This window comes from Pristis pectinata, chromosome 26 (genome assembly GCF_009764475.1).
Source record: "Pristis pectinata isolate sPriPec2 chromosome 26, sPriPec2.1.pri, whole genome shotgun sequence".
Classification (NCBI taxonomy): Eukaryota; Metazoa; Chordata; class Chondrichthyes; order Rhinopristiformes; family Pristidae; genus Pristis; species Pristis pectinata.
In genome coordinates, this window is record NC_067430.1 from 4,617,642 (window position 1) to 4,629,858 (window position 12,217).

The 12,217-nt window shown below is 39.6% G+C and overlaps 2 protein-coding genes across 4 annotated transcripts in view; one reads left to right on the forward strand and one right to left on the reverse strand.

Moving 5' to 3' along the window:
- The window catches only part of mtor (mechanistic target of rapamycin kinase), a 237,425-nt gene extending 236,848 nt beyond the window's left edge, over positions 1–577 (reverse strand). For all 3 annotated transcript variants that reach the window (XM_052039584.1, XM_052039580.1, XM_052039582.1), the window contains exon 1: positions 427–577. In XM_052039584.1, coding sequence (XP_051895544.1) covers positions 427–446 — 20 coding nt within the window. In that variant the 5' untranslated portion in view covers positions 447–577. The remainder of the gene's footprint in view (positions 1–426) is intronic.
- Positions 42–11,336, forward strand: ubiad1 (UbiA prenyltransferase domain containing 1). Its single transcript, XM_052039589.1, has 2 exons — positions 42–643; positions 4,733–11,336. The coding sequence occupies exons 1-2, from the start codon at positions 142–144 to the stop codon at positions 5,215–5,217; spliced, it is 987 nt and encodes a 328-aa protein (XP_051895549.1). The 5' UTR covers positions 42–141; the 3' UTR covers positions 5,218–11,336.
- Positions 11,337–12,217: the final 881 nt, after the last annotated feature.

A 12,217-nucleotide genomic window follows, 5' to 3' on the forward strand; every position in this document is an offset into this window, starting at 1 on the left:
CTGGCCCCGGGGGAGGGGGCGGTGACTGCGCCTGCGCAGATGCGGCCCGGTCGCGACCCCCCCCCCCCCCCAGGGCGATGCTGCCGCGTTGCCAGGTGAAGCTCGGTGCGCGGTTGCCGGGCGGCTAACCCGGGAGCGAGGATGAAGCAGAATGGGGCGCTTGATCAGATCGACGTGGACGCCGATTGCAGGAGCCCGGGCGCGGCCGGCGAGCCGCCGCTGGCGGCCGCCCGCGGACTGAGGCACAAGTGTGCAGCCTACGTGCTGGCGCTGCGGCCCTGGAGCTTCAGCGCCTCGCTCACCCCCGTGGCCCTGGGCACGGCCCTGGCCTACAAGACCCTGGGCCAGCTGGACCTGGCCATCTGCCTGCTGGCCGCTCTGGCCGTGCTGGCGGTGCACGGCGCCGGCAACCTGGTCAACACCTACTACGACTTCAGCCGGGGCATCGACCACAAGAAGAGCGATGACCGCACGCTGGTGGACCGGATCCTGGAGCCGCAGGACGTGGTGCGGTTCGGAGCTTTCCTCTACACCCTGGGCTGCCTCTGCGCCTCCTCGCTTTACTTCTTGTGCAAGCTCAAACTCGAGCACCTGGCTCTCATCTTCTTCGGGGGTCTGTCCAGCTCGTTCCTGTACACGGGAGGTACGTGGGGAGAGAGCTTGCAGTTTAGTTGTCAGTCAGATGAAACTGCTGGTGTCGGAAATCCGAAGTAAGCACAGAAAACGCTGGATAATTCAGCAGGTCGGGCAGCATCTGTGGAAAGAGAAACGGGTGGAAGATCTTTCATCAGATCCTTCTCCTGTTTCTCTTTGGAAAAGTCAGCAGGTCAGGTAGCGTCTCCGTAAAGGAGGGGAGTTCTGATGAAAAGTCTTCGACCTGAAACGTTAACTGTTTCTCTTTACACAGACTCTACCTGAGCTACTGAGCTTTACAGCATTTTCTGTTTTTATTTCAGTTTAATTGCAACCTGTTTCAGCAGCAACTATTCATATTTTGCAGTTTGCTTTGAACCGTTTTATTAGAACACAGAACACAAAGTTTACTTTCCTGTCGTCAGCTGTTAATATAAAATGTAACAGAATTAAGTCTGGATAAGAGGGCGTAACTACTGACGTTGATCATTTAAAACATTTCAGACCCATAGAATCAACATCAATTTATTCAAAACAAACAAAAAAAACTGAAAATTTTAAAAAATGTGGAAATGAAAGCAGAAAAATCTGTCCCATAGTGAGGGAGACAGTTTTCAAATTCACTCCTTGACAGATCTGAATTTTATTTCAAAAGATTAGGTTTGCTTGATACTTTCATAATCTTTCCATCTCTTAGATTTTGGACTTAGAACTTGACTGGTTTCACTTCAATTTTCATTACTTCACATTAGGAAATGGAGTTATTAGAAAGGCTGAGCTAATTTTGCTATTGCAAAATGACATGTATCTGACATGACTTTGAAAGGTATCAAGTTCTTTTGCACTTGGTCCTTAATTTTTTTCTAAACTTTAAGGATTATTAAACAATTACAGAAAAATGTCAATAGTCTGGCATATGATTGTTTGAGAATGCTGATTGTTTGATATCTGGCTCACTCATTAGTTCAGATTGTAAGGCAGGCATTCAGAATACGAGCTGGTTGTGAGACTGGGACCAGAGTCTAAACTGGGTTGGCTACGTGGCCACAGCCCGATTGGGTCAGCAGCACAGGTCCACAGCTGGAGCTGGGGTCTGTAATGCTTGTGTATTTACCACTCCTTAAAACCTGCTGCATTCACTGGAAACCTTATACTGCTGTGTAATGTGTGGGGGTGGTGGAATGAAATTAAAGAATTTTGGTGTTAATAGGAATAACATCCAATAATCTGCAAAGGCTGCTGTTCCAGCACTCCAAAGTCCCAAGAATGCCCAATTTTTGGAGATTTATTGTAATTAATCTTTTTAATTTTTTGATACATGATAATGGTCTTGGTACAGTGGCAGAGCAAGTAGTATTCCTGGCTCACAGCTTCGGAGACTTAAATTCAATCCTAACTTTGGGTGTTGTCTATGTGGAGTTTCCACATTCTCTCAGTGACTCCGTGGGTTTTCTCTGGGTGCTCCTGTTCCCTCCCACAGAGTCATAGTCATACAGCTTGGAAATGACACACTGATAAGTAACTGGGCTACTGTAAATTCCCCTTTCATATAGGTTGATGGTAAATAAGAATTAAAATGGGATTGATGGGCACGTGGAAGAAAGTAAGCTGCAGAGGTACATGGACCATGGACCTGATGAACAGGATGACCACTTCCCCTGTCGTTATAAATATAACACAAGGTTCAGTTCAACATAAGCCAAGAAATGGTGGCAACAACAGAGCGCCTACTTCAAAAAGTGGGTGAATGGAAACTAGCTACTTTTGGGGAAAATTGGGTAGAAAAAAAAGGAACCCAATGGCATTATTGGCTCAAAGAAACTTTAACAGCACTAGAAAATAATTGGATCATTGGTGCAAAGCAAACCATTGGGTTAGAATTAAGCAACAGTAAAAGAAATTTACAGGGTGCATATGAAATGCAGTACCATTAGGATGGTGGTAGCTGGTTACATTTTTAGACAAGCACAGAAAGATCCAAGTCCCACAGAGTTGTGATAATGGTGGACTTCATTGATCCTAATGTAGATTAGTGTACTAATAGAGAGTTCCCTGAAATGTTTGTGAGAGAATTCTTGTCCATTGTGTTGCCACTGCTGAATGTAATCCACAGTCTGAGATAGTTCCAGTGGATATATTTCAGTGAAAGACCACTTGGGAACATTGACCATACTAAAATCAGATTTTTAAATGAATATGAGAAAGAAGAAGAATTTTTAGTTATATTAACTAAATTATGCCACATAATATTAGGACAGTTGGGCAAAAGCATGGTCAGAAAGGTAGTTTTAAAAATAAGGCTCTATAAGAAGATGTGAGTGGAAAGATTTAATTGGGAATTCCAAAGTTTAGCAGCCTTGAGTCATGGCTACTAGTGATGGAGGGATTTAATTTGGGAATGATCATGAGGATTGAATTGGAGAAATACAGGTACCTTGGAGGGTTGGCGGAGGGTGCAGGGATGGGGAAGGCAAGACCGAGGGTGGGGGGGGTGGCTTTGCAAACAAAGATAAGACGTCTAGAAAAATCGGAGCCAATGCAGGTCTGCAAATGGAGGGGTCGTGATACAAATTAGGAAAAGAACAAGGTAGCCTAGTTTACGGAGAGCACAATGATGGAAGGTAGCCAGCAAAGCAAATTATGTATGCATTTAAAGATCGTATTTTATTTACCTTTCTAAGAGAGAGACAACTGACCACAAGGTGATGTAGAAATGTAATAATATGCAACTGTTGAATGAAGTCTTTTGAAATTTGGTTCCATTAGAATCAAAATTCAGATATGATTTAAATTGCACATTACTGTTTGGTGCATGTAGTGCAAAGTTATATACAGGGAGCAGAAGTTTGTCATATAATCCATGTTGTTCCCTGAATTTGAATGCTTTACAAATCTGTACAGTATTTTTGTGAGATAGAAGATAAGATATCTTTATTAGTCACGTGTACATTGAAACACACAATGAAATGCATCTGTTGCGTAGTGTTCTGGGGGCAGCCCGCAAGTGTTGCCATGCTTCTGGCGCCAACATAGCATGCCCACAACTTCCTAACCTGTACGTCTTTGGAATGTGGGAGGAAACCAGAACACCCGGAGGAAACCCACACAGACACAGGAAGAACGTACAAACTCCTTATAGACAGCGGCCGGAATTGAACCCGGGTCACTGGCGCTGTAAAGTGTTATGCTAACTGCTAATCATCTTTTGATTTACCTGTGTTTAGGAAGAATGCTTGTTGCTGTATACTGAATCAGGTTTATTATCACTGGCATATGTTGTGAAATTTGTTGTTTTGCAGCAGCAGTACAGTATAAGACATTACAAATAAATAGTGCAAAAGAGGAATAACAAGGTAGTGTTCATGGACCATTCAGAAATCTGATGGTGGAGGGGAAGAAGGGGAATGTTCCTAAAACACTGAGTGTGGGTCTTCAGGCTCCTGTACCTCATCCCCAATAGTAGTAATGAGAAAAGGGCATGTCCCGAATGGTGAGGGTCCTTAATGATGGCTGCCACATTCTTGAGGCGCCACCTCGAAGACATCCTCTATGGTGTGGAGGGTTGTACCCGTGATGGAGCTGGCTGAGTCTACGACCCACTGCAGCCTCTTTCAATCCTGCACATTGGAGTCTCCATACCAGGTGGTGATGCAATCAGTCAGAATACTCTCCACCATACATCCGTAGAAATTTGGTGACATACCAAATCTTCTCTAATGAAGTAGAGCTGCTAGCGTGCCTTCTTTGTGATTGCATCAATGTGTTGGGCCCAAGATAGATCCTTTGAGATGTTGACGCCCAGGAACTTGAAGCTGCTCACCCTTTCCGCTGCTGACCCCTCAATGAGGACTGATGTGTGTTCTCCTGACTTCCCTTTCCTGAAGTCCACAATCAATTTCTTGGTCTTGCTGACGTTGAGTGTGAGGTTGTTGATGTTACTGAAAACATTTGAACTCCTTTAACAGCATGAATGAAAATCAAATAATTAAAAGGTCGATAAGGCCATCAGTTTGATCTTTAAATGCTTCTTCGTGATGTGTTTTGTGTTTATTTGCTATGTATGAAATGTACTAATTCATGTTTTTTTTGTCCTCTATAGGTATTGGATTTAAATACTTTGCTCTGGGTGATATCATCATTCTGATCACCTTTGGACCACTAGCTGTAATGTTTGCCTATGCTGTTCAAGTGGGTTACTTGGCCATTTCACCGCTACTTTATGCAATTCCTTTAGCACTCAATACAGAAGCTATCTTGCACAGTAACAATACCAGAGACATGGAGTCCGATAAGCAAGCTGGGATAGTTACCTTTGCCATTATTATTGGACCAACATTATCTTATATTGTGTATAACATACTAATATTTATACCTTATGTTATGTTTTGTATTTTAGCAACTCATTATGCAATCAGCCTCACATTGCCACTTTTGACTGTGCCTTTGGCATTTTCACTTGAGCGGCAGTTTCGAAGCCAGAATTATGCCAAGATTCCCCAGATGACTGCAAAGTTGAATTTTTTGCTGGGATTGTTCTATGTATTTGGTATTTTGTTGGCTCCACCTGGAACTTTGCCAAACTGATGTTGCTTACATTTCAATTTTAATTTTGAAGTCTGAGGTTTGTAGTGTTCCAGTTGAGCCCCTGTTCCTGTTAACAAACCATGTTTTTTTTTAAACTACACTGCTTCCTATCACCTAGGAATACATGAAAAATTGGTAGTGCATTGCGTTCTCATTAATGAACTGGATTAGAACAATGATATTGGCATCAGGAAAATAATAAGGTGGCTTAGTTTTGTATAAGTTGTAACTACAAGTACGATTACTTGTATAAATATTGTAAGCAGTATGGTTATATTTCAACTTGATACTCTAATTTTAAAAAAAACATTTGCCTAACCTTTTGTATAGAACTAAGCAAAACTTCATTTAATTCCAGAATAGAAATTTAAATTTGATGTCCAATTTTCAATCTTCACAGCTTTCTTCTAAGCTTTTAAAAGACATTCATAGCTTGAGAAATTACATCACATTATATTGTATTATTACTGTAATGTTGATACCATTATCATTGGTCCCTTCGTATGGGCCAGCATGCCCAAATAATATACATTATACATTTAGTGTCTAACAGAGCAAGAATGTGAATTTGTAGAATGTGACTAAATGATAGGAGCTGAGAAAATTGGACCTAGGAAATAATTTCAAAGAAGTGATCCAACTCCACTTTAAAAATGACTTTTTTTGTCTTGACCGTAGTCATCAGAATTTCGTGATTGTAATTGCATTCCAGTGCCATTATTTTCTATTTTGTGATAAATTGTGGGGTCTGGTTAATGAGGATTGTTAATCATTTTGTTTTATTTTAATTTGAAGGGCTTATTTAATTTTGACATTGTGCTGCATAAACTGTTGTTAACAGTGATAAACTTCGCAAAATAACTGTGGATTTGGAAAAGAAAGTTTCTCCGGAAGGGTGTAGTATTTAATATTTTGTAAGGGTGTAGTATTTAATATTTCAGTGAACAAAAGAGAATAAATAGATGTTTGCTGCTGTTTTGCAAATCCCAAGTTAATTTTTCAATTTAGTTAATGAATTTTTGGGCAACAGTTCAATCGTTATCCCACAGTGTTATTTGGCATAGTTTAAATAGTGGGTGACTCACGCTTACATTCAAAGTAAAAGTCCCACCACCTAAGTACTTTGTTCTCTTCAGCCATCATTTAAAAATTCCAGTAATTGTAAATGCCTCATACTTTCCAAGAAATCCACATAGTTAGGACTAATAGTTTGAGCTAACTCCAAAGCAAATGAAAGTAGAATTTTATGAGTGTTCTATGGCTCTTTTTTTCTTGGAAAAAGTTTGGCCCAGTTTCATATCTTGATCATTATTTATCTTCTGTAGTTGCTTTTGGAGTGATTCCAAGATTGAATCCTTGAGAGCCTCTACAAATGGACATACTTTCCAGCCCCAGATAAAGCTGTTTCTACAAGACAGCAGATTTTTATGGATTGGAAATATGGGTCTAGAAGTTGGGGCACAGAGTGTTGCTTGTTTCAGCACTGTTACTAAAAACAAACTTTGGATGGAGTAAAATGCTATCATGACCATTTTCTGTCATTTTATGATATTCTGGAAATCTAGGCAGGCACTTCATGGCTGGAGTTATGCTTGTGCCTCTGACACAAATTGGTCATCAGATCCACATCATTCCCAATGCAGTGTCCCATCTCCAAATGAAATTAGTCCATATTGCCCATGTTTAATGACTCTCAAGGCAACTGCGGCTTTTATTGACAAACTAGATTGGAACCCCACTAAGGCAAGTCTCACACTGCTTTCCTATTCTCACTCTTAGCTGTCTGACCGTGTGATGCTCTGAGGACACAGTAATCTGATGGCAGACCCTATCAAATGTCAGGCTTTATCAGAAGGCCACCTACCCTGTTTCATGACTTCATTTTGAAGAATTGCTGTGCAAATCCCAGTATTTATAAATGCCTCATACTTTCCAGGAAATCCACATAGTTAGGACTGATGGTTTACGGCAATCCCTATTGTTCTAAGAACAACCGTGGTTGGTCACTTCTGGGTTCATCTGGATTGGGGTCCCACTAAGACAAGTACCATAATTGCTTTAAAATTTCAGCCTTTGATCGCCAAACTGGCCCCAGCTGAACCTCCAACCATGGATCCTCTGCACATTGAGTGCATGTAAACAAAACCTGAAATTATCTTTAATGATCCGGACATAACCACATGCTGGTTCACTATCGCTTTTAGGCTTTGATTCATATTCAGAAGAGAGAATTAACCTGTATCTTCCAATGTAGATTCTTTTAAATGCCAGCATGTAAAGGCAATTAGAAGTTGTAGATAACTACATCCCATTTTGCTGGAAACTTGATAATTTTAACTACATCCCATTTTGCTGGAAACTTGATAATTAGACCCATATGCATCCACTGTAAGAAGTGTGTTCACTTTTACCCACCTTTATGTTAGATTTATCCCTTCATTTTGTTTAACTTTTCATTGTGTTTCTGTGTGGTGGATAGTAAATTAAATTGAAATTTCATAAATATTACAAAACGGCATTGTTTATTTTTAATCTAACTGATGATTTGGGTAAAGAGCTAAAGTTAAGTTCAATTCACCAAAGATGTATCATGAATTTTTAATTGATATTAGAACCATCAAAGGAAACTAGTTTCCTTTTGAAATAAGGAAACTTACCAACCTTGTCAAAACTAGTGAAAGACAGTAAGTGACGGGAATAACTTAGAAATTTGTTTTCTTACCTTTTTTGTTCCTTTAATGCATTCAGGAATTATCTGTACCAAATTTTCTTCCTACAAAAGTCATATTTGGGTTCCTTTAGAAATCACACTGTCAGAACCATCTATTATTTCAACATCAAAGTGAAAGTTACTTTGATATGTAGCACTTAAATTATACTTCCAAATTATGTGAACCTGTATACAAGTATTTTAACTTTGCTCAAAATTATCTCTTGGGACGTATGCCAAGCTTTTTACTTGTCAGCCAAGTTTGCAGTTAAATATAGGTCATTCTGGAGAAGACAGCAGTTCCTTCTCCAAAGGAAAAATTTTCCAGAGGTGAAGTTGGCATGAAATCATGTATAGTACATGAATGCTGAATATGCTCCATTATTCAACGCTGAACAGAAGGATGCTGTTGACTATCAAAGGCCACGAAACTATAAGCCTGTATTTTTCCATATTCAATGTCCGGCTATGTTTTTCCAGCAAGGATTATTGGATAGTATTTTTAATATCCCATTATCCCAGAAGCACTGAGGCTAATAATCACTTCCTAATTATTGCCCTGGTTTAGATTAGCTAACATTTCAAACACCTTGCAGATCAGGCAGCATCTGTGGAGAGGATCTGGGACCCTTTGTCAGAACTGAGAAGGGTCCTGGACTTGAAATGTTAATTGCTGCCTGACCTGCTGAGTGTTCCCCGCGTTTTTTTTTTGTTTTTATCAAATTTCCAGCATGTTTTTTTTTGATTTGCAGAACATCTTTTTTTCCCCTGTTCAATGCCTCATTCTGTAATAAAGCAATCAAATTAGCACCTTTTAACCAGTTCTTTAAACATGTTAAGCTCTTGGTAGAGAAGTCACATGTCTGAAGGGGTGTTGTTGTCTTCTCTGCGCTAAAATTAAAATGTTTCCTATTTAGGCTTGTCAGGTACACATGATCAATTTTCAAGTAGAGATGTGTGATCCAGTGGAAGCCAAATGCTGCTGTCGGTGCCTCTTAAAGCACATACTGTATTGTAACTTCAGCTTTGTAGCAACTTTTTGTTCATGTTTCATTTTTGTTTGCAGAAGCTTATTCAGACATGACAACATGCCATCGCCTGAAATAAAATCTGAATAATTTTGTAGTTTAGATACTATTGAAAAGAAATTTTAAGACCCAGCAATTTTGCAGCAGTCAGGTATTTTTAATGTTGCAAGGTGCAGCTTCAAGAAAAGTGCCTGATCTTGGTAGAGATCATTAATTTGAAAAAATATATTTGGAAGATTCTCAATTCAAAAATATTTAACAGTCAAGTTGCAAATATGGATGCCAGTCCACTACCCAATTACTGGGACATATACAATGCAAGGATATCAGCTGATGTAAATATGCTGACTTTTAACTGAATTTATTATCTATGCTTCTGAGGATTATGAAAGCAAAACTTACTCATTTCCATGGTGAAGTCGACAAAGATGTAAGAGAATATAATGCAACTTTTATTGCAGGGGCTGGAAGTTCAGTGTTTATATTGGGGGAGGGGTGGGCAAGAATTTTTAATTTTAAATTCAAACCATTTGTAGAGATGCAGTGAATGTATGCATCATAAAATGAAATATACTGATTTGAATGATATGAAGTTCCGATGCACTCTGTTACTTCTATGATACAGATTTCACTTTCCATGGTGAAAGTAACAAATAATTGACAGCCATCCTAAAACTTTGCTTTACTACATTTTTAACGTTCATTATCCTAGTGCTATATTTTTTTAAAATCTTCAAATGTGAGGTTTCCTGAGCAGATTTGTCAGTTTCTCTGTGTGTCATGTCACAGTGTGTAGTTTTCAGTGTGCACTACTCAATAGTTCTACTGCAAGAACTTGCAGCTGCCTGCACTTGGGCTAACTGCTGTGACCTTTTCCAAGCCAGCCCAGAAAGAATATACAACAATATTTTAGTTATTGGGAAGTGCTGCTGCTTAAAGAATGGATGCTGCACTAACTGGGAGAATGCCCCTCAGGAATTGGGGGTGTATGAACCTGGACAGGATTTGCACCTGCAGAAAATATTTGCAAGGGAGCTGAAAAAACCCTTCAGGGATGCAACCAGGCACACCTGGCAGGAGGTTGCCAGGGTGGTCTCGTATTTTCTGATGACTTGGGCTCAATGGGCCAGATTACTACTTATGCCAGCTCTTAGAGCAATCCCATCAATTACAATTATCTCAGTTAATTCCTGTAATTTGTTCTCTCCCATCAACTCCACTGTGATTGTCCTGCCACCTCTACACCAAAGGGTACTTTATAACAGCCAATTAACCTATCATCTGGTACGCCATTGTAATGTGGGAGGAAACTGGAGCACCCAGGGGAAGCCATGAGGTTGTAAGGAGAATGTGCAAGCTCCACACTGATAACACAAGCGATCAGGATCAGAACTGGGTCACTGGAACTATGCAATGCCAGCACTACCTGCTGTACTAATGTATCCTCCACTGTATCCCTGTAAGGAGTAATACTACTCGAGTTTGCTTAAAGAATGCCTGCACTTTGAAAATGCCTACAAAGGTGGAAATTCCCTGTGGGTTGAAGAGAAAGTATACGAAGCTTTCTTTGTCTGAGTATGGATCTTGGGAAGCTTCCCTAATGTAGCAGTGAGAAGAGGCCAGAGATCAGCTGCAGCAGCTAGGAATGATCCTGAGGGTGACTATGACTTTGATATCCAGGGGTAAAGCACACCTGGCATGCATGTGAATCTGTGTTGGAGGACACGGGTCTAATTAGGTACAAGAACTACAGATTGATTGTTGTCCCCTTGAGTCTTAGGGAAACCAGATCAGTATAGCTGTATTCTCTGTGAGTAAATAAGGAATTGTGTTTCAGATTGGTGAGGTTCAGAATTACACTGGAGAAGCCTATTGGGGTATTGCACCATTGTTGGGGTCATTTGGGAGGTTTTACACTTTTTTTTAAAAATCTAAAACAAAGTTCCTGCAAAGTTACCAATCAAATTTTCTAATAATAAGAACAGTGGAGACGCACCCAATATTGTACATAAAGATAGGCCTATTTTCAACCACAAAACACTGCTTTATTTATCATACTTGCAATTTTTCCTTATCCCTATTAACCTCCAAAATTTGGCTGGATATATGTTGCTAATTTATAAATATTTCTATGTTTGTCAGTTCATATATGAAGAACTTCACAATCAGTATCCCTTTGGTCGAAATCCATTGTCTTTGTACTGTTTTATACAATGCAAATTTTATATTGAGTAAAGTATGATTTTATATGTTTAAAAAAACAATATGCTGCGCTTTGTTTATGGTTCTGTTTATTAATGTGTATTGCTGGAACAAATGCATCTATGACAATACATAGTATTTTCATAATATCAGCAAAATTGTACTTTATTTATAGTAAATCTTTGATTATTTATTCTAATAAATTGGGTCTTGGATTTACTACTTTCTGGTTGAAAAGATTGTGTTTCTCTGCTTTATTGCCATCCCAAGGCAGCTTTAGACCCTGTCAGTGCCTTGAGTCAGAACATCACCTGATGGGCCATTTTCTCTATTCCAGCCTGAAGAGCAAGAATAGAAGTTACCCTTCTTGGTTGAATGCATGAAATAGCCTTGGGTATTCACTTTCCTTTTCGTTCAAGACATTAATTTCTTTTATGCATATCTGATTTATTTTCTTTGGTATATTCTATGGGATGTAAGTTGACCAAGCTACACTTATTTCAGATTTTGGTGCAAAATAGATGTTCTACCTACTAAATTCAATCTTGGGCACAAGACAATAGTAAGTGTGTTCTGCAATTTAAAAAGCTACTCAGACTAATTACTTCCCAATGTTTGAATAGGTTTGTTACGAGCCAGGTTGCTATTTGGTTGAATGTCTATTTTGGGCACCTGGACAGTAGAGTAGTAGTCTGTGTGTGGTGTTATGAAGACAAGACTATAACAACGTGCTAGCTGTTATGCTGAGTGAGTCAAGAAGAGAGGGAGAGGGAGACACTGACTGCTGGTCTCCGTAACAATGGATGAAGAACAATAGCTATGTCTGTCACTACAATCCATGTATAGATTTTTGGAGCAAACAAGTGGACTCCATACTACTACTCTACTGTCCAGGTGTCTTAAAGGGACATTCACCAAATAGCAACCTGGCTCGTATCAGGTTGTCAAGAATGATCTATCAAATTTGTCTGAAGCAGTTGTAGCTCTTTATCCCTTGAGACATAATTCCATTAATTTATCCAACTCCATAGGTAGCACTTTCAGGAATACTAGTATACTC